The sequence below is a fragment of the Pogoniulus pusillus genome, chromosome 14 (assembly GCF_015220805.1).
Source record: "Pogoniulus pusillus isolate bPogPus1 chromosome 14, bPogPus1.pri, whole genome shotgun sequence".
NCBI classification, from domain to species: domain Eukaryota; kingdom Metazoa; phylum Chordata; class Aves; order Piciformes; family Lybiidae; genus Pogoniulus; species Pogoniulus pusillus.
Window position 1 is genome coordinate 765,523 of NC_087277.1, and position 22,051 is coordinate 787,573.

General features: G+C 49.3%; 1 protein-coding gene across 6 annotated transcripts in view; it reads right to left on the minus strand.

The window, feature by feature from the left end:
- Nucleotides 1-22,051, minus strand: part of VPS13B (vacuolar protein sorting 13 homolog B) — a 333,604-nt gene that overhangs the window by 120,175 nt on the left and 191,378 nt on the right. For all 6 annotated transcript variants that reach the window (XR_010304753.1, XM_064154029.1, XM_064154027.1 and 3 more), the window contains exons 31-33: nucleotides 12,420-12,623; nucleotides 4,244-4,370; nucleotides 2,508-2,651 (exon numbers count right to left, since the gene is read on the minus strand). Coding sequence is in view for 5 of the 6 variants with exons in the window: in XM_064154029.1 (XP_064010099.1) it covers nucleotides 2,508-2,651; nucleotides 4,244-4,370; nucleotides 12,420-12,623 (475 nt within the window). In the remaining variant the exon portion in view is untranslated. The remainder of the gene's footprint in view (nucleotides 1-2,507; nucleotides 2,652-4,243; nucleotides 4,371-12,419; nucleotides 12,624-22,051) is intronic.

The following is a 22,051-nucleotide window of genomic DNA, read 5'->3' on the forward strand; positions in this document are numbered from 1 at the left end:
CTTTCGATCTGCTGAAACCCAGCCGCTTGAAAACTCTCCATCCCTTTCCTCAGTGGATCCTCATTTCCACAGTGAAAACAGCAAACAAGACATCAGTTACAGAGCAGTGAAAAGTCAGCTGAGAAAGCTACGGAAAGGAGCATGCAGTGAGGCCAGTTTTGTCACTGCAGCTATGCTCAGCTTGCTTGCCTTCAAAAATAAAGGACAAATAAGCTCTTCAAACCCTGCTGTTGAAAAGACACCAGTGGCTGTTCAAAGCAGCCGTGGAAAGATTGCTCTCTTTCCAAAACAACAGGTCAAATACTTCAGGAGAAGCTCTCTAGGCATGAGCCCCAGCCAGGTGCAAGAAGAAGTGCTGAGGAATCTGCTGGTTCTCTGAAGCTGGTGCAGAGCTGGGGCCCCAGGGACCAATGAGTAAATGTATCAGCATGAGGCTCTCTTCTCCCAGTGACTACTACTTGTGAGGAGCAAGGACAAGGTCACTGGAATGGTGAGAGTTATTGGTACATGACAATTCCTTAACTCTTGGAGAGTTCTCACCCAGGGTATAAAATAAAGCACTGAATGCAAATCCATGCTTCCAAGTTCCACATTCTACTGAAAACTGCAGTTGTGACTTAAACCCAACCAAGCACCCAGCCAACAGCAATCACTGTCTCTTCAGAGACCACCTGTGTGCACTGCAGTTACCTGCTGCTGCTTATTGTCCCTGAACAGAACCTCTGCTCTGAATACCCTGGAAAGGGGCTGACCTGGGGACAGTTCAGTGGTGTAAATTAACGTGCAGATACCAAAACAACCTTTAATCAGAAGTGTCCTGTTCCTTTCTACTTCACATGACAACCCTAGAATGGCTTAGGCTGGAAGGGAGCTCAGACACGGTTGACTCCAACCTCCCTGCCATGGGCAGGGTCCCCTCTCAGCTAGGCTGGAGCCCCAGATGCACTTGGACAGCCCTGCACAGCACACTGCTGCCAAATTGCTGAGTGTGAACTGAATAGGTGAGCCACTAAGATTAGAGAATAATGGTCACTGCTGAGAGGCAGTGGCTAAAAGCTGCATCAAGGACAGTTCTGAGGGGATATAAAGACAAAAAATTGCCTGTGAGGGTAGTTGAGAAGAAGCAAAGGAAAGCTCTCTCCAGACGTCTTCCAGTCTAAAGTAAGTTTCAGCTCTTGCATTTCTGTAGCACAAACAGCCCTGTGCAGGCACCACACTCCCTAGGGTGAAAACCAAACCAAGACCCTGGGGCGCAGCCAGCCAAAAGCTTTCTGAACTAACACAGCCAATTGCTTTGAAGTCTGCAGAGTCCCTCGCAGCCATGCAGCACAGCTGCACACTGCCAACTCACAACTCAGATACTCTGCTCCTACCCATTCCACTGAGAGTGGGAAAGCAGTGCTCCACCAGTGATGGATGGAAGATACTCCCATGGATGCCTCCTTACAGCGCTCATCTCCCAGAGAGGCCCTGTGTCTGCAGAGCAGCCAAGCAGAAGAAAGATCCATTGCATTTCTTGTCTGCCTGGTTCCAAATGGCAAGGAGACAACGCCCTTTCCTTCCCTCTGTCCAGGGGGATGGGATGCCTTGATCAGCAGATAAAAACAACTTCTGGGGTTTTGACAGGGTGAGTAAGAGAAAGAGAAGTGGTTTGGCTGCTCTGGAGCATTCCTTGCTTCCAGCCAGACTCACATGCATGCTGAATCTGTGAGAACTGGGAAAGGAAACAGAGAAGCTTCTTCAGGTCTCCCCTTTGCCAGACTCTCAGCCAGGAACAGTTGGCCTTGGCTTGCTCTTTAACTCTCTGAGTCTTGCTCTTACTTGGGAAGACTTCTCTCTAAGTCCAGCAGCCATTCCAGCACAACTGGTGCCTTGTGGCACATGAACTTCTGCTGCCTGAAAGGTGCTGCCAGTCTGATTAGATTCCTGGGTCTGGACATAAAAAAGAGACTTTTTTCCTTAGGGCAAAGTTTTCACTTTTTTCTATCTTACTTTTACATCAGCCCAGAAGGTCATCACAGACTCACAGAATGTCAGGAGCTGGAAGGGACCTCAAAGCTCATCCAGTCCAACCCCCCTGCCAGAGCAGGATCATCCAGGGCAGATCACACCGGCACACAGCCAGGCAGGGTTGGGATAAATAAAACTGAACAAATTCAGCTTCTAAGTCTGTCCCAGTTAGTGAGTGGCCTTCAATGCAAACTGAGGGATCAGCTTGCATAAATGAAGAATGACAAATTTAAGAGTTGGTTGCTGAACACTGTAAGACTCCAGAAAGAAAAGGAGAGATTGTTTAGAAGGTGAAGGACCCTTCCAGATGTATCCATCACCATCCTTACTGCAGAAGAATTCTCCTCCTACTGCTAGAACAGTATTAGAATTCCTTTCAGAGATGAGCAAAGCACCAATAATAAAACATCCATTTCACTTAGCCCCTTGATTTTGTCTAGATGATGCAGGCACCTGATGAGAACTACAGTGCTCTTATAAAACACAGAAAAACCTACCTCAGTGGTGCTGCTGGAAGGTTGCAGTCCAACCACATTGGCTTGTACTAGCTGCTGAAGCAGTTGTACTTGAGCCACATTAAGGAAGAAATCCAAGTTTGTTGTCACATTCACCTCCAAAGAGTGGCCACACACCAAGATTTCCTGTGGAGAAATCAAGGGGAAATCACAGAATGGTTTAGGTTGGAAGGGACCTTGAGGATCATCCAGCATGAAATGCTACAGAGCAGCCACTGGGGAAAGCACGTTCAGCATCAGCACTGTGACTCAGGGCTGCAGTCAGAGCTGCAGCATGGCAGACAGTACTGAGTTGGTCTTTTTAGAAGGAACTGGTGTCTTGGCTCTGCTTTGCACAGCAGAACTACCTTGACAAAGTTTGCAAAGAACCAATCTCATGTATAAGAGGTCTCATTTCAATCTCTCGCTAGTATCAAACAGTGCACTGACAGGTTTGGCTTTTATTTCCTTGGCAATGACTCCAATTGTGCCTTCTTTTGTGTGCTTGATTGATGATGAAATCCTGCACTGGAACTTCCTGCTAACCAGTCCAGCTGATTTCTCTTTGCCTGCAAAGCGCTGGCAGCAGCTCGGCAAAGCGAGCTGCACGGCTGTGGGTTCACCGGCCCAGGCTGGCCACTGGGATACTGATCCTGCACCAACAACAGCTCTTCACCACTGCTGGCAAACAGCAGAGACGAAAGCCAGACTCGATGAAGGAGGGTTGCTGATGTAGAAGTACTGCTCCTCCTCACAAGAAGGTTGCAAGATCTTCGTGATCTAAACTAGACCTGTCCCTTCAGCAGGGAACAGAGAACAAGAAAATTGCATCTACAGAGAACATGGAAATTATTGGATCTAAGCATCAGTAAAGCCTTTTAATTGCATCCTAGTCACCTCCTCAGCTACTTCTTTCTCACCTGCCCTTGTGATGACCTTTTACACACAGCACCAAGATGTCCATTTTTCATTTCTCTACCAGCTGTTATTTTCCAGCACTGCACACCTACCACACTTTGCAACACACACCTAACACCCTCTGTGCTCCTGGACCAGCCTTGCTTCTCCCAAGAGGTGGCTGTTATGAGAAACACTCCTTGTGAGCTGAGAAAAGCTTTCTGATATTTCCCCTACACAGAATGCTTTAAATTCTTCAGCTGCAAAGCAGTGCCAAAAAGTGAGCCAATACCTTTGGCGTGTGGCGAGTGAGAAGCTGACCCACAGACTGGTAAAAGCTAAACCTGGAGTACCTTGAGGTGCTCACAGTTAATGGCAGGGGAATGGATGGGTGGTGGCAATCTGTGGGCTTGAAAATCTGGCTGAAAAACCTCAGCTCAACTTTCCTCTTACCTACAGTGCAGAGATTGCATCTGCAGGCTTCTTAACCAGAGGCTTGTGAAGAAAAGGTTTTGTGATGCTGTACTACTGCACTGCCTCTTGACACCTTTCCACCACCAATCTTTCCAAACTGCTGCTGGGAATCACTCCTGGATTCCCACTTTCTGAACTGCAAAGAGGCTTTCTCCAGCCCTGGCCAGGCTGCCTGCAGTAACAACTGCAACACAAATCCCTTCTCCAGCAGAGGAGGAACACTGCAGCTAGTGACTAAAACCTGCCAGCTCCCAGCTGGCCACCTCAGTGTTTCAAGACACAGCTGGCCACTACCAGCGGTGGGGCAGCAACACAGGATTGTGCACGTGTTAAAGGCTGTGCAACTTCTGTCCACGTTTTGTACTAACCTCGGGGTGCAAGTTCTCTGCAGCATCAATTTTGGTGAAAATGATGGCAGGAGCTGCAGTTATCCGAACTGTGAAGTCTGTTAAAATGGGAGTTAAGATTGCTCTCCTCTCCTGCTGCCGCCTGATGCTGCAAACAAAGGGAGACATGGAAAGGGAAAAGGTCAAATTGCAGCACAAGCTGCTGACAGGCAAAGCCAACTAATGCTCTTCTTTATACTGAGTACATCATAGAATCAGCCAGGCTGGAAGAGAGCTCCAAGCTCAGCCAGCTCAACCTAGCACCCAGCCCTGCCCAACCAACCAGACCATGGCACTAAGTGCCTCAGCCAGGCTTGGCTTCAACACCTCCAGCCACAGCCACTCCACCACCTCCCTGGGCAGCCCATTCCAATGCCAATCACTCTCTCTGACAACAACTTCCTAACAACATCCAGCCCAGACCTCCTCTGGTACAGCTTGAGACTGTGTCCCCTTCTTCTGTTGCTGCTTGCCTGGCAGCAGAGCCCAACCCCACCTGGCTACAGCCTCCCTGCAGGCAGCTGTAGACAGCAATGAGCTCTGCCCTGAGCCTCCTCTGCTGCAGGCTGCACCCCCCCAGCTCCCTCAGCCTCTCCTCACAGGGCTGTGCTCCAGGCCCCTCCCCAGCTTCGTTGCCCTTCTCTGGACAAAGCTGCTTCAACACCAGTCTGCCTGTCACTATTAGCATTATAAATCAGGTTAATTCCAGCTTCTGCCTTCATTTCACAGAACATATCTTAATACTCAACCTTTCAAACTTTCTCCAGGTAGACAATTTTGGGCATTCAATATTGATACTTCTAATGGTGAGAGTCTGGCACAGGCTGCCCAGGGAGGCTGTGGCTGCCTCCTTGATGGGGGTGTTGCAGCCCAGGCTGGATGAGGCCTTGAGCAGGTGAGTCTAGCTGAAAGGTGTCCCTGGGTGCATGGTGGGGAGGTTGGGGTGGATGATCTCTGAGGTGTCTTTCAAGCCATTCTGGGATTCCCTGATACTGTCTAATGAACTAAACCAACCCATCTGAATGAGTAAGAGCTCTGCTATCACTGGTTATCACACCTGCTTGTGGATGCCCTTCACTCTGAAGAGCTGTCCCAAAGCTTGACTCCTATTTGCATTCCCACCCTGGAACTTCTGCACACAGCAACACAGCTGACAGAAAAATCACAGTCATGAACAATTAAACTAGCTAGTTCCAGGAACACTAGTCCTCACACATTAAACTTGTAGCTATTGCTCAAGATGTTTCAGATGCCTTGAAATGGAGAGGTGTCAGTCTTCCTCCACTGCCACTGCTCCCTCTTAGCTGGTACTTTTTCATCTGAACCTCAGCATCTGCTTGCCAAGAGTATTTATGCCATTAGACTCATTTGTTTTCCAGCTGGGTGGCTGGGCTGGTGTTTTTTTCCCCCTTTAACAAAAAAACTAAGCCTAGAGGCACAGCTCTGCTATAGATGGATTGCTAATAGCTTATGACAACACGCTCCAAAGAGCCAGAATCTTCTGGGTCAGGTCAAACAAACTATTGCCACAAAGTGCCACCTGAGAGCCTCTGATCAGGAAAACACGTGTAATGAGATCAAGATGGTGTTCAGCCCCTAAAAGACAACACAGCTCCAGCTCCTGGGAGAACCCTTCCAACAAGGGGGCTTTTTGATAGCTCCTTTTACCTATCACCACTCACAGAAACGCCCAATCTCTGCATTTCACCAGGGAAAACTCTCTCCATCTCTACGAAGTTATGGGTCCAAGGGAAGCTGTCCTGTGCTTAACCACACTGAAAATTTCCAACTGTGCATCAGTGCAAGTCAAAATCATACCCTGAAGTATGCAAGCACCTATCATGGGGGAGAAGAGAAGACTGAAGGAAACAGACCTATGCAGAACTCCTCAGATCTATCTGCAACCCAGTTAGGTGTCCCTGTGTTACTCTGAGCCTCGCCACCTCCAGCGCAGATGCAGCAGCTCAGGTAGCAGCAGCAGCTGCACAAGTGAAGCAGAGAGGAGCTATGCAGTCAGGCAGTTGGTCCCTACCATCAGCTGGAGCTCTCTAGGGTAATGCTAAATGCCTGTCAATGAAGAAATCTCTCGATTAAGAGTGGTTTACAGGCTCTGGTAATGGCTCTGAGATAGATTCAGCTGAAAAGTCTCAAATGCTAAGGGTCTGTAGGCAGAGTTAGACTAAAGAGAAATAAACCAGCTATCATAACGTGACTGTAGCTCAGTGAGCTGCACAAGGCTGCAAACCCACAGATGACAACCTACTGCTTAGGCTGTTTTGACACTTGGAATTCTGCTATCAGAATGTCCTTCAAACGTGCAGGGAGCATGGCAGCCTGAGTGTCAGATGCAAGCTGCCCCTAAAGCTTTTACTCAGGGCAACAGCACACCTGAGCTCGCAGCAGATGCTGCAGAGCACAGACCTAGGACTTGCTGAGCAGAAGTCTAATAACCCTTTGCTTCACCTGACCCTCCTGAAGGCTGCTGAGCAGGCTGAGCTGGGCTGCCTGCTGCAAGTGCATGCAGCATGCTTAAGGGCAAGCCAGTCAGGGAGCAGGAGAAAAACACTACCTTAACATGAAAAGCTTTGACATTTCAGTCAGCTGTAGCTCTCCTGATCTCCAATGGTTTCGAAAGGAAGATCAGGCTAATTAGATCCCCAAATTCAAAGGCAGACCTGTTAGTGGTTACTGCACATCTTCAGCTGAGAAAATGGCCTTAGACTTTGCCAGGTCTCCAAATGCTTCCCTCCCTGTCATGGCCTTCGTTTGAAATGTAAACCAGATGGCTTTCTGCCCAATTCCTGCCTCCTCTTCTCAGTGCAGTGAGAAAGAAATGCCTTTGTTTTTGAGGCAGAGCTAAGAGGCAGAACACCTCTCTGAGAGCACACACACTGCACTTGAAAGGGCACAACAATGCCAGTAAGTTTGATTCCAACATATGAAATGGAGCTGTAAAAGCAAGCTGCTTGCTGAACCCCGAACCTACACTGCCTCTCTTTAAGCACTGTTCAAAGTATGTTTCAGCTCATGCACATTCCCACTCCTGAGTTTTTCAGTTGGCACTGTTATGGACACCCAATGCACTGCTCCTTAGAAGGCTTTTTTGGGTGACAGATACCCATTGTGGATTTAATTTTGCCCTTACATGGCATCCCTGTCCTGCTCTGCTTACTGCTTGCTGCATTTCTTGTGGCTCAGCTGGGAGCTCAGTCAAACCAAGGACTGGAAACACAGAGAGAAGGCAAAGAGAGCACAGAAAATAATGGAGGCAGAGGGTACAAGAAAGAGCAGAAAACAAACAATGAGACAAAGTCCACTTTGGATTAAGCCTTCCACACTGCACCTAAGTGCACTGGTAACTTAAGACAGGTGTATGCCACATGAGCTCCTGAAAAAAACCTGATTGTGAAGAGCATAATGATGCAGTGCACTCATTCCATGGCTCATTTGTGCATCTGTTACGTATTTGTCTTGGGGGAAAAAAGGAAAAGTTAGAGCTGTTAGAGATGTTAGAGCAGTTGATCATCTACACTTAAAGGCACAGTGCGTCTGAAAGGCCATATGGCAGCAGGGAGCAACAGGACAGCAAAGCAGTTGTGATAAGGCCTGGAGGCATCTTTTACACAGGGCTGAATTTGGGCTGCCTCTGAGTGACAGCATGAACTGTGCTGATGGAGCTGCAAGAGCACAGCGCAAGCACTGCCTCTGTGCTCACAGGCTCACACTTAACTACAAGAGAAAAACACTTCCAGGCGGAGAAGGCAAAGGCTAACACTAACAGCATCACATCTGTCCAGTGGCAGCCTGGCAGCTGTCCTTGGAGTTTTCATATGGCAGCATAACAGAAGGGAATTGTTTGGAAGAAGAAATCTGTGCATGCTTACAGGGAGTGCCTCTGGAACTTACAGGTTAGCCCTGGAGTGGACTGAAAATCTCTTTAAGACTCAAATGAGCTCTCTCAAAATCATAGACTCTTCATTGTTGTCCTTTTCTGTTTTAATCTGCAACTGTGAGCCAAGAAGGCAGGTGGGATGGTTATGAATGAGTTTGGGGAAGGGGATGTCTCGTGTGTCAGTAATAAATCATTCCATCTTTTCTATACATCAGCCCACATGCTTTCCCCCACAAACTCCCCTCAACTACGTTCCACCACAGAAGTGCTTCTTGGAAAATGAATGAGGCAGCCCCAGCAACGGTGTGGTGAGATCTGAGGAGCACTGAGCACAGAGGGGACACGGACAGAGAGGGGTCTGGAAGTGCCTTGAAAGCAAAGACACATTTAGAATCATAGAGTCATACAATTGGTCAGGGTTGGAAGGGATTACAAGGATCATCCAGGTCCAACCTCTCTGCCATGAGCAGGGACACCCTACCCTAGAGCAGGCTGCACACAGCCTCAGCCAGCCTGGCCTGAAACACCTCCACTCAACCCATTCCAGGCTCTCACCACTCTCATGCTGAACAACTTCCTCCTCTCCTCCAGGCTGAATTCTGGCAGAACTGTATGACAGCAGGGAGTCCTAGAGGGGCCCAGCCTGGAAGGGACCTCAGACCCCATCCCCTCCAACATCCCTGCCACACCCAGGGACACCTCTCAGCTAGACTCTGCTGACCAAAGATTCACCCAGCCTGGCCTTCAACACCCCCACCAAGGAGGCAGCCACAGCCTCCCTGGGCAGCCTGGGCCAGACTCTCACCACCCTCACACTCAACAACTTCTTCCTCAGCTCCACTCTAACCCTGCTCTGCCTCAGCTCCAAACCATTCCCCCTTGGTCTGTCTCAGACAGCCTCAGGAGCAGTCCCTCTGCAGCCTTCCTGCAGGATCCCTTCAGGCACTGGCAGCAGCTCTGAGGTGCCCCTGGAGCCTTCTCCTCTGCAGGCTGCACCCCCCCAGCTCCCTCAGCCTGTGCTCACAGCAGAGCTGCTCCAGCCCTTGGAGCATCTTTGTGGCCTCCTCTGGCCTCACTCCAACAGCTCTGCCCTCCTCTAGACTCACTCCAACAGCTCTGCCCTGCTCTAGACTCACTCCAACAGCTCTGCCCTGCTCTAGGCTCACTCCAACAGCTCTGCCCTGCTCTAGGCTCACTCCAACAGCTCTGCCCTCCTCTAGACTCACTCCAACAGCTCTGCCCTCCTCTAGGCTCACTCCAACAGCTTTGCCCTCATCTAGGCTCACTCCAACACCTCTGTCCTCCTCTTCCTCATCCTCTATGCCTACAAATAAAAAAATTATGGAAATGGATCTCAAAATAGAAACAAACAAAATCTTAAAAGAGAGTGAATCTGACAGAGTTTAGAACCACTGCTGTGGTTTCAGCAAACACAAAAGCAGTGATGCACCCAGAGAAATTAACTCAAAAATGACCTGTCAAAGTCATTCTTTATGTTCCAGGCTAAGCATGCCTAAGAAACTTAAAGAGGTAGAACAGAAAACTGTGTGACAAAGAGGACAGAGCCTAAAGCTTCCGTGGTAGCTGCAAGAAACCTTGAGCTAAAACCCCCTAGAAGCAGTGAGCAGCAGGGAAAACCCCAGGCAGGCACTCTGGAGGACCTCGGAGGATGGCAGAGTTCAGCAGAGGTTCCTCCAGTTCTCAGCACATCACTTCCAAAGGCCATAAAATAAACCCAGATGCAGCAAAAGTGGCTGCCAAGTAGAAAGCAAAAATGCAAACATCCTGAGAAAGGACTGCAGTAAATATGTAAGATTTTAGGCAAGACCAGAGAAGACTGAGAGCAAATTTCTCTGTAAGCAAACTCGAGCTGTAAAGCAGAGTGTGTCCCAGCGCAGGCAGGAAAGCCAACGTGCTAGAGCTGAGCTGCAGGGAAATGGAGCACAGGCTCATGCAAAGGCAGCTGCAACAGGCACAGACCTACTGTCAAATGGATTCTAATAAAGTTTTATTTTGGGAGTCTCCTGAGGAAAAGAAGAATGCCTGAGCAGTTATTAACCCCCCCAGGCCCCAACCCAACTCAGATGATCTCTAATAGCTGCTTCCCCTAGTCTTGGCTTAACAGCCTCACAGGAATACCACCATGTTTCCCTTCCAAATCCATGACCACAAAGCTCAGCCCATGTATGCCAACAAGATTTAAGACAGCAGCAGGGAGGACAAGAAAAAGCAGTGCCTCAGTAGATGGCCTTGGTGCATTAGCTCAGCCCACAACCTGCACAGGATTAAAGTCATCTTATCTCTTAAGAGGTGCCACTGGTCCTACACTGAAATGTTCACAGAATCAACCAGGGTGGCAGAGAGCTCCAAGCTCATCCAGCCCAACCTAGCACCCAGCCCTGGCCAACCAACCAGACCAGGGCACTAAGTGCCCCAGCCAGGCTTGGCTGCAACACCTCCAGCCACGGCCACTCCACCACCTCCCTGGGCAGCCCATTCCAATGCCAATCACTCTCTCTGACAACAACTTCCTCCTAACATCCAGCCTAGACCTCTCCTGGCACAGCTTGAGACTGTGTCCCCTTCTTCTGTCCCTGGCAGGCAGCTGCAGACAGCAATGAGCTCTGCCCTGAGCCTCCTCTGCTGCAGGCTGCACACCCCCAGCTCCCTCAGCCTCTCCTCACAGGGCTGTGCTCCAGGCCCCTCCCCAGCCTTGCTGCCCTTCTCTGGACACCTTCCAGCACCTCAACATCTCTCTTGAATTCAGGAGCCCAGAACTGGACACAGATGTGGGAAAGAACTTCATGGGCAGCTTGCCCCACACCAAGGCCCAGCTGGAAGGTCAGATCTCTTTTCAGGGCTAAGAACGCCAAAGAAAAACTGTCTGTGGAATTGTATTAGCCAAAAAAGGTCACAAGCCAGGCAAGAGCCTGGTGACCTTAGAAAGGAGCAACAGATGCTACTGCTCTCTTTAAATATCCACTTCTGCTCCCATCACCCCTCTGCTTTTATTGGCACTTTCATTCTTGATCACATCCTTTCTTACACACCCTCCTCTTGCTCTCTCACCAGTACATCACTTACAAAGCCTGGTCTGTGTAGCTTCTTTCGCTACAGCCTGACCAACATCCAGAAACATGTCTGAGAGTCCTCTCATCTCCCCTGCTCCTTGAGAATTAAACCAGCAACACTTCTGTTTTTGTCTTCCCTTATCCCACTGCCTGGTTTTCTATATCACTTTTAAGGGGCTTGTCATAAGGGTGTCAACAAGGACAAGGGGCAATGGTCTGGAGGTGAGGCAGAGCAGGGCTAGAGTGGAGCTGAGGAAGAAGTTGTTGAGTGTGAGGGTGGTGAGAGTCTGGCCCAGGCTGCCCAGGGAGGCTGTGGCTGCCTCCTTGGTGGGGGTGTTGAAGGCCAGGCTGGATGAGTCTTTGGTCAGCTGAGTCTAGCTGAGAGGTGTCCCTGGGTGTGGCAGGGATGTCGGAGGGGACGGGCTCTGAGGTCCTTTCCTACCTGAGCTGCTCTAGGCTTATCCCTAATTCACCAAGGAATCTAATCTCAGGAACCACACAATTCTGCACTCATCTCACAGCAACTGATGCTCACATTTGACATAAAGGCCCATGAAACACCAGTGAATAAATGCATGTTTTGGCAAACAGGCCTCTTCCAGCAGAAATGCTTCTGAGTGCACACACTGACCTCTGCATGCTTGCTCTTGGCCACCAGACCATATCCCTGTCACCCTGAAGAAGAGAACTCTGACTGCTATGCAGTCTGTAAATACATACTTTCAAACCACATGTCTTAGTTTTCAAGCACAAAAAAGGTCTATTAAAGCTAAAATGAGAATGTGGAACTCTCACAAATGCCCAACTGCCACCTGCACCCTACTTGCAAACTGTAAACTACCACCCTAGTGTGTGCATGCTTTACCTTTCAGTAGAGACAGCAGAAACCCCCAAAACTTGCCTTGCTTGTAGACTGAGAAGCTGAACTCTCAGCCCTGGAGCTATTTTTATGAACACAGAGCGAGCCACTCGTAAAAGAGCTTATCATGGAAGCAAAGGCACAGAGGAACCAGGCAGGAACTACAGCGTAGCAAGAACAGCAATAAGCATTTCAGCTGGATAATCCACAGCTTCATGGGAATGTGCTGATAATGGAAAGCAAAGCCAGTGGAGACCTGATTCAGATATCCTGTGAGGGGTCCCTGCAGTGCCTGTCCATGCCATTACAGCAAAAAGGGAGTTAAAAGGTTCCCACCTACTGGCCATGTTCCACTCCAGCGCTGGGTTTTGAGAATTCCTCTCGCTCTCCGTCAAAGCCCCTCCCTTTCCAGCCTCCTTCTCTGGTTTCAGCTGATTCCAGTGAGCAGTCCCAATGTTTAGAGACTGAAGATCTATTTGGTATTGTCTGTCCTCAACCTCTGAGCCAGGGTCTCGAAGGATTCCCAGATTCAGTGCTTTCCTGCAATGCCAAACAAAAACCAAAGCAGAGGAAAATCAACAACAGAAGTCAAAAGCAGGCCAGTCGGATACAAAGTCAGGACCATAAGGGATGGAGTTTGCCATCACTGATTGAATCTAAATATTAGATGAAGTGCAGAGCTTCAGTAGTATCCAGTTGCCTCTTTTCTATGGAATTCAAAGGGAGATATGCAGATCAAGATGGTCAAATGTTCCCATGCCCTGAATGGCTAAAGGATGTCACACTGGAGCCCTGCAGAAGAATCCTATGTATCAGTATCACCAACCACTTCAGTGTCAGCAAGTGCTGCACTGGTCAAATTTATCCAAGCATGAAACTGGCACAGAAGCCTAGCTGAGAGCTGTCCCTGCCCATGGCAGCCAGTGTGGAGGAGATGAGGTCCCTTCCAGCCTGAGCCATTCTAGGATCCTGTGAGCCTAGCCTGTGGTCTTATGCCAAGCCATCACTGGCTGCAGAGCTGCTGTCTCCACGGAGAACTTAGCCCTTCTGTGCTTAACCACCCATGCAAACGACCTGCAAACCAGCCCAGCTCAAGCTGCTGCATGCACTGTTTGTAGTCTCAGAGCACAGGTATGCAACCAGTTCCAAAGTGCAGTCCCAACACTGCTCCAAGGCACACAGTGCAAGCTGCTCATACCATTGCTGTCCACACCAGTGGACTGTGCTAGCAATTGAGACAACTCCCTGCCCACAGAGGCAGTGAGCAGCAGGAAGCCCTTTGGGTCCAGTGCTGCCTGGTGAGGCAGGCTGAAGGCACTGTTCAGTGGCCCTGCAGCCCTCTGAAATGCTTAGCAGCAAGACACTGAGATCTGGTATGTCAATAGGGGTATGCCAAAATGAAATGTGGTCTCTAAGAACTCCAGAAGTTGTGCCAACTCCCCACACAGAGAGGTCTAACCACAACAACTGTGGCTTTTATTATTCTTTCTAGGCACTATTTCATCAATATCAACACAGTTTTGGGTTTGCTTTTGGCTTTAGGATTTTTTGGTTGGTTGTGTTGCTGTTGTGTGTTTGTTTTCCAACACACCCAAACCCATGGTAGACTCTTGTACGAACCAAAGTCTCCCTATAGAGTTGGTCTAATGCAAGTAAATACTGCAGCCTGCTCTGTGACATACTGCTGAGAGCAAAGCACTAATACTGCCTCCCATGAAGTCTGCTAAAGCACATAAAATACAGCTTGGATGGCTCATTTCAGCTGTACAGAGAAATGTTCTCTCCTCTGCCTCGCAGCAAAGATTGCTTTGCCTTTGTGTCGCAGTGTTTTGTGTAAGAGTGCGACAGGTGACTCTGCTCCTCCTTTAGGAGAGAAGGGCAGCAAAGCAATGATGCTATGGCTGAATTGCAGAAACACAGAAAAACTGTACCCAAAAAGGCACTCCACGAGCAGCTTTTGCCGATTCAGAGACTGTGTTGGGTTGGAAGGGACCCACAAAGGAGGCAGCCACAATCTCCCTGGGCAGCCTGTTCCAGCCTCAGCACCCTCACGCTGAAGAATTTCCTCAGCTCCACTCTAACCCTGCTCTGCCTCAGCTCCAATCCATTCCCCCTTGGCCTGTTGCTCTATAGACACCCTCTTGTGATCTTTGTTCACTGCATCTCTTTGTACTTGGGTGTTTCCTTCATTTAGCTAGTTATTATTTGATCCAATTCATGTTTGATCCAATTCATTAATTTCATTTAATTTCATCCAATTCACTTTTTTCAAATCTGAAGGACCAGATAATGTCTTTGTACTGTTTGTGAGACCTCAGCCTAACACTTTCACACCTAACTTTGTTCTGCCCTACTGTTAACCCTTCCCTACAGAACACAAAAGGCTTCCTCTGACCCCTCAAATAGACTTTTGTAATCCAAGCAAACCGAGTGTGTTTCTATGGCTGATCCACTTCAAGGGAGGTCTGTTTCACACCTCCCTGCCAAACAGCAGGCTCAGGCAGCAGCACCTTGGCATTCTAAGCTGATTGTTGCTTGCACAAAGTAGATCCTGGCAGTTCTACAGACAGACCAAAGAGCAGTCTCTTGCCCAGTAAATTCCATGCATGTAGGTATCTCCAGAAGCACTCAGCTCTGCTGTGCCCCGGGCTCTTAGCTGCATACCCTGCTCCCCTGGAGGATGAGAGTAAGTCAAACCACAGCAGAACTGGCCTAATCTGGAGCATGCCAAACTCTGCAGCCTTTCTGATACTACAGCTTTCCAAATCCTCGTGGCAAACACCATCAGGGGAACAAAGTAAGCCAAATTCATGACTTCTCCACCCTGAGCACAAATGCTGCTTTCCCCAGCTGAAGTGGACTGTAGTGGTTATGATTTTAATTGCTTTCCCCTTCTCAGAATAACTTTGCTGTCTCATCTGAGCCGTTTGGCAGGTGGTGTAGAACACAACAGTTGGTCAATAACAGCAGTAAGATCACAAGCAACCCTGGATGACTGTGAGCATGTAACAGGAAACACAGCTCCAATGGTTTGCTTCCCAAAATCCACTCAGCCTAGGTCAGGCTCTTTGTACATCTGGGTAAGCACAACACCCCCATGCCCACTAATTCCACTGGCAATGCCAGGTGGGTGCCACTTGTAACCCCATTTGCTATCCCTTTAGGAAGGTCAGAGGTAGGGAACTGGACCACAGCAAGGTCAGGACTAGTAGCAGTGCTGAACACTTGAAAGGAATGACAGCAGATCACACATCAAACAGTTGGGCCCTGAGCTTCCTTCCTCCAGTCCTACAGGCAGGAAATGCTCTCCATAACCTGGGAGATGAGCAGGCATTTGAAAGCAGCCCCAGGTCCCCAGAGCCCTGCTGCAGTAACTGCCTGAAGGAAGCTGAAGGACCTGTGCAGCGCAATTATGTTCCAGAGATGCAGCTCCAGACAGGACGGACGCTCCTGTGGCACTGAGGTGTGGGAAAGCTGAATTCCAGTCTCTCTCCAGATGAAAAAGAAGGCAGAAAGCAAAGCTTCAGTTTGCAGCTGTGCATTTAGATGTCATCTGTGGAATGCCTTCTGCAATTTCCTCACGGACATTCCTCAGCAAAAGTAGCAGCCCGAGGAAGGCTGAGCTGTTACCGCTCAGTTTTTCACTGCTATGCTGCTTAATGTTCAGTCTGAGGGCTCCTCTTGCAGTTCTGAAGCCCCCACCCGAGTGCAGGGAGCCTGCTATACACAGCTGACAGCCTGTCGAGGGGGAGCGTGCACAGCTCCAGAGGATGCTCTGGGATGCCAAACAAGGGTGATGGAGCTTCTCCAAACAGAGCCAGGGAAGAGAGAGCTTCAAGAGTGGGTGAAATGGAAGTCTAGAGTGGGGCTCAGCAAGAAAGCCGAAGTAGAGGAAATTCTCTGCTCCTGTTCCGTGATACAAGCAGTTGTACCTTTGTGTGCAGCAAAGGGAGCTTTCCTTTTGGCCTTTCCACTGGTTTTACCGCACAGCCAACAGCCTCGGGATCCTGCCACTGCCTTCGTCCTGCGTCTGCCCTTGCTTTCAGTGCCTGCCAGGCTCAGTGGGGCCACCGCCCAGTCTCCTCAGGTGGCCGGTAACGCCGAGGCTGCGTTCGGCTGAGCGCCACCTTCAGCGCTGCGGCAGGGGATGCCTCCGAGCGGCGCTGAGCAGCCTGGCGCAGCCTGCAGCGTCCGCAGCGCGTCTGATGAGCTGACACCAGACAGCAGGTGCCTCTGCTGCTGTGTCACTGAGCAGAACTCATCCCTGGGCACATTCTGCACACAGCAGGAGGCACAGAGCCTGGTACAATGGCTCGGGTTGGAGCCTTCTCCTCTGCAGGCTGCACACCCCCAGCTCCCTCAGCCTGTGCTCACAGCAGAGCTGCTCCAGCCCTGGGATCATCCTTGTGGCCTCCTCCCATCCTTGAGGAGGGATGTTGTACTGAACACTGAAGGGCACACACTGCTGCAGAGGGAGCAGCAGGCTGCGAGAGCTGCCTGTGCCACCTCTATGGATCCCATCCTTGAGGAGGGATGTTGTACTGAACACTGAAGGGCACACACTGCTGCAGAGGGAGCAGCAGGCTGCAAGAGCTGCCTGTGCCACCGCTGCGGATCCCATCCTCGCTCGGATTGAAGGAACTGGCTATCGCCTTGTCTGTACTCCATAACGACATCTTCTTGCTGGGCTTTTTTCCTGCCACAGTTAATAAAGTTTCCAAAAGAGTTGCCCTGATTAATACCAACTGGGCCCTTCACTGCCACAACAATGGCACTGCTCCCTCAGAGGGATCTTTCTGGGCAGCAGACTTCAATTTGCGCAGAAGAATTAAAAGCCAGGAGGAGATTCAGATTCAGCAAATGAACATACGAATGGGGCATGTGTGTTGAGCACACAGGGATTAAACTGAGGGATTAGAGACAAAAATAAAGCTGCAGAAATGCTTTTCTAATGATGCTATTTAGTTTATTGTTGCTATCACATTATAAAATAAATGCATTTCAAATATATTCCAACCTCAGCAGTTGTAGGACTCTGTGGTTCTGTACTGAGGCAAATTAGTTCTGCCTTACTGCAGATTCCTTTACAGCTCACAATTAAAGACATTTCAAGTAAAAATAAGGTTGGGAGCTAAAGCTGAACATATTTCAAATGGAACTCCAGCTATAAATTTAGCTTTGAATAGCTTTTGGTATTAGATAATTAAGAAGCTACATTTCTGAAACTATATGGGCAGCTCCAGCTGTTATTTCACAATTAGTTTCCACTGAGGCTTTTAAATTAATAACTGCTGGGATGGCCTCAGACATGCCAATGGTAATTAGGAGTGGTGTTTCCATGAAACACTATCCATATATGTGAATATTTCACTGGGTGATAGGTCTAAGCAGCCTTTTTTGCCTCCTCTCCACTAAAGATAGAGGAGAAAATGTAAAGCAGGACAAGACTTTAGTTCCAAGCCCTGTTCCAGAGAGAGGTACAGCATTCTCAGGCAGATAAACCAACTTCCCTCAAGCACTCATGCTGAGAAAGCAGGAGCTCAGGTACAACAGCAAAGGGCACCATTAAGAACTTGCTGTTTAGTAGGGACATTTTGATTTAAGCAGCAAGGCAACAAATAGTGAAGCTAAAGACTGTCAGATGCAAAACACTGCATATCCAACTGCAGGGCAGAGAGGACCCTGGTAACAAGCCCCACACGTCTTGAGAAATGCAAACATCCTGCTCTGGCAGATGAACATTTAGAAAGTCAGAGGCACATGTCTGAAATACTCATTACAGGGTTTTTGCCTTACCACAGCAGGAGAGGAACCGGCAAGGGTGCTGCTGTAGCCCAAGGCTAAGGCTCTCTCCCTGCACAGCAGCACCTCTGCACTAGGTCCGTTTGAAAAGGACAGCACAGCTCAGAGGCTGCTGATGCAGGGCAGCTGCCAATCGGTGAGCTCCCCGCGGTGCACATGCACATTCCAGCGAGCTGCTCACCCATGGATCCCTCCATTTCTGCACTGATTATCCATGTAGCCAGCCCCGGAGGCAGGATTGGACGTGAGGTCTGAGCAGAGCAGCACCGAGGGGCACAATCCTGCCCTGCTGCCCACACTGCTCTGGCTGCAGCCAGCACAGAGCTGCCTGCTGGGCTGCATGAGGGCACTCCTGGCTCCTGGGGAGCTCCTCAGCAACACCTCCAAGGCTCTTTCTTCAGGGCTGCCCTTGACCCACTCTGCACACAGCCTGGAGCTGTGCCTGGGGCTGGCCCAACCCAGATGCAGGATCCTGCCAACTTGGACTTGTTGAACCTCATGCATCTGGCCCTGGCCTACTGATACTGATTCCATACTCTGGGAGACATTTAGTGTCTGAATACTAAACTTCTACGTAAAAAAGGGATTGTTTTAAGCTGTTCATTGGCTTGAAAAGGCAAACACCTTTGCTCCTACTACAGCTGTAGAAAATCCTGACTCTTTCTAGCAGTAATTTAAATGTATTGGTATCTTAATATAAACACATCCCACAGCCATTTAATACTCAACAGAAAACTATCTGGGAAGAGAAGATGCTTATAGATGTGGGTGCTATTGAAGAGTTTTGAAAAGCATTTGATTTTCCAAACCACATAGGAAAGAAAAACCAGATTTGCAGGCAGACTGCTGGCTATGTGCTTCTCACACACACCCCTGCCACCATTCCTTCCTTCCCCTCACTCCAGCTCTAGCAGCACAGACACAAAATTCATCACGACTCCCTTCTTCTTGTCACTGAAGGACTGCTAACCAGCTCTGGGCATCAGACAATTATCACAAGCATGTTCTGCATGATGGGCTCCAAACCCAAGACAGAGAGCAGATACTTCACATGAAAAAGAACTTTGCTTTGTGGTTTGCAAACGTTTGAAAGCTTAAAAAAGAGAAACCAGCACCCTAGGAAGGTTAAAAGCGTAGCAGACCCTATGCAGTTACAGTAAAACAAGACTTGCACCGATGAAAACTAAGAAAGCAAATCATGTGCAGCTACCTTCTCTTGACTAAACCTTTTACACACAGACTTCTCTGGGGGGGAGGTGTGTAAGTGTTTAAAGGCCTTCCATTTCCATTCACAAATTGAAACCAGCCTATGGACAGCTTTGTGCTTTGATCTGTGAAAGATCTACACATGAAAATGACCATGGAACATCCAGACCTGGACCGCTCAGCTTTGATGTATGACATGAGTGAAACCCTTGGGTTTCAGGAGTGATGGCTCTGGGGTGTAGACAAGTTAGATTCCTTCCTGGCCAGGCTGAGCAGAGCTTGTCATCCTGGTCACCTCGGCTTTCACAGGACACTCATTCTGGACTGGATAAGGAAGGTCCTTTCACAACAGCCCCGAGCAGCCTGCATCCCCCCTGCCCATGGTCAGCCAGTCCCTTCGGGCCTTCTGCCTCAACATTACCTCACTTGATGTGTTCATGGACAATCCCTGCAACTCTTTTAATGTCTCATGTCAGAAGTAGCTAAAGGCAGCCCCCCGGGGATGCATGCCAATTATCTACAGACTTAAGCAAGCACTTGGCACAGTATCTGGTGTAATATGGCCCTTATTCCACGGCAGAAATAGATGCCAGCTCAACTTCAGCTCTCTGCCCTGCCTCAGCCTTCAAACCACTCCCCCCCTTGGCCTGACTCTAGACACCCTCATGCAAAGTGCCTCTGCAGCCTTCCTGCAGGATCCCTTCAGGCACTGGCAGGCAGCTCCAAGGTCCCCCTGGAGTCTTCTCTTCTCCAGGCTGCACACCCCCAGCTCCCTCAGCCTGTGCTCACAGCAGAGCTGCTCCAGCCCTCTGTCCCCCAGGCTAGGCAGCTGCCTCATTTGCATCCTCATCCAGTCTCTCCTTTGCTCTGATCCTCATCCCTGTCCCAGGGCCTCTGTTACCAACAAAATTCTTCTCCGCAGAAGTGCCAGTTTGTGGCTGGGAACCAACCAACACAACCAGAGCTCTGTAAGACAAATACCTCTTCACTGGGGCTTAGGAATCCAAAATCAAAGAGAAATTCTTCAGACAAACAAATCAACTCCTGGGATTCAGTAAGGGGGAAGAAAACCCCCTAACAATCTGAAAAGAGAACTTGTCTCTTACTGTGACCAGCTAAAAGTGTGTCACTGTACTTCCTTCAGCAGCCCTGCATTTACTACTGTGCACACAGAACTCTCCTTGCTACCTGTATGAATTGTCTCCACCAAAGCTCCAGATTCTGCTGGAGGAAACAGACTTGTTTTCACATGCTATAAGGCAAGTGAGGTTACTGTGCTAATCCATTTCTGTTCAACTTCCAGCAGCAACTGAAGAAAGCTTTCTGCCCAAAGCTTCCCAAGGTTTATTTCTCAGTTTAGCTCTCTCTCCAAGCTAAGCAAGTGAACTGTTTTTCCTCAGATACAGCTGGAGCCACTTCAGCTTGCAGGCCAGAGTGGTCCAGCTCCTTCCGTACGACTCGCAGCCACTGCAGGATTTACCTTCTGTTAATAATAAATGAGCAGACTCAGTTTTTCATGTATAAATCCAGAGCACAAATTCAAAAGCTGTTTGGAAATTCTGTCCAGCCCTCAGCCATGAAAAAGCTTCCCAGCCTCTAGGAGATGGTTTCTAAATGAGAAGCAAAACTTCTTCTCATGAAACACTACAGCAGTGACATTAATTGCACGTGGTTGTGGTGCAGACCTAAACAGAGGACTGCTCAAACCCAAGTGACAGCACAAATTAAGTTTGCGTCCCCACACCAAGAACAGTGTGAAGGCAGTGGGTCAGACAGTGATTTATTTGCTTTGACTCCATTAAAAGCAGCAGCAGCAGCAGCAGCAAATTAGAAGAGAAGAGGCTGGAAAAAGTCGGAGATGCCATGTCGGGATGCTGTGAAAGCTGCAGCAGCAGCTAATTATCCACTGCTCAACAGGCTGCTGAATTATGCTTTAAGAGCCTCTCCACCATACAATCACTCAGGTTGGAAAAGAATCTTGAGGTCATCAGCTCCAGCCACCAAGCTTGCTGTACCCAGGTCACTGCTGGGATCTCTGCTGATACTCAGCAGGAAACCTTTCCCCAGAATGTTGACTGTCTGGGCTGGATGCTGAACTTCTAAGCACTCTGTACCAGCTCCAGCTCCACGTTTCTGTCACCCAATCACAGCTACAGTGGGCAGATTAAAAAGGGCAAATCCTGTGTTAAGCAATCTCAAACCCACTTCTGCTGTGAGGGGGCTGGGGTTGGTCAGCCTGGAGAAGTTTCCAGGGGGATCTCAGAGCTGCCTTCCAGGCTGGGGGTCAGAGTAGATGATCTCTGAGGTCCCTTCCAACCTGAGCCATTCTAGGATTCTCTGAAAACCAAAAGACCACCCACCACTGACTTCTATATTGCCTCATAAAACTCTGCAGAGTAACCTGATGCTCTCTGCTGGTGTAGTTTAAGACCACTAAAGCCAGTGCCATTGGGGGAGTAAAGGAGCACAGAAAAGGCTTGGGCAGATGGGAGAGCTGGGCACTAGCCCAAACCTAGTTCAGAAGGGGTTGGATGTAAGACTCAGAGGACTGGAGAAGAGAAGGCTTCCAGGAGACTTTATAGTAGCCTTTCAGTATCTGAAGGGGCCTACAGGAGGGCTGGGGAGGGACTATTGACAAGGTCTGGTAATGACAGGACAAAGAGGAATGGGTTTGAAGTGGCAGAGGGGAGATTGAAAGTGGATGTTAGGAAGAAGTTGTTTGCAGTGAGGGTGGTGAGACACTGGCACAGGTTGCCCAGGTAGGCTGTGGAGCACAGAATCACCCAAAGACCACAGTGGGTGATTCTGTGCTCCACAACCTCCCTGAAGGTGTTCAATGCCAGGTTGGATGAGGCCTTGAGTGACCTGTTCTAGTGGGAGGTGTCCCTGCCTATGGCAGGGGGTCGGAACTGGCTGAGCTTTGAGCTCCCTTCCAGCCTAAACCATTCTGTGATTGCCTG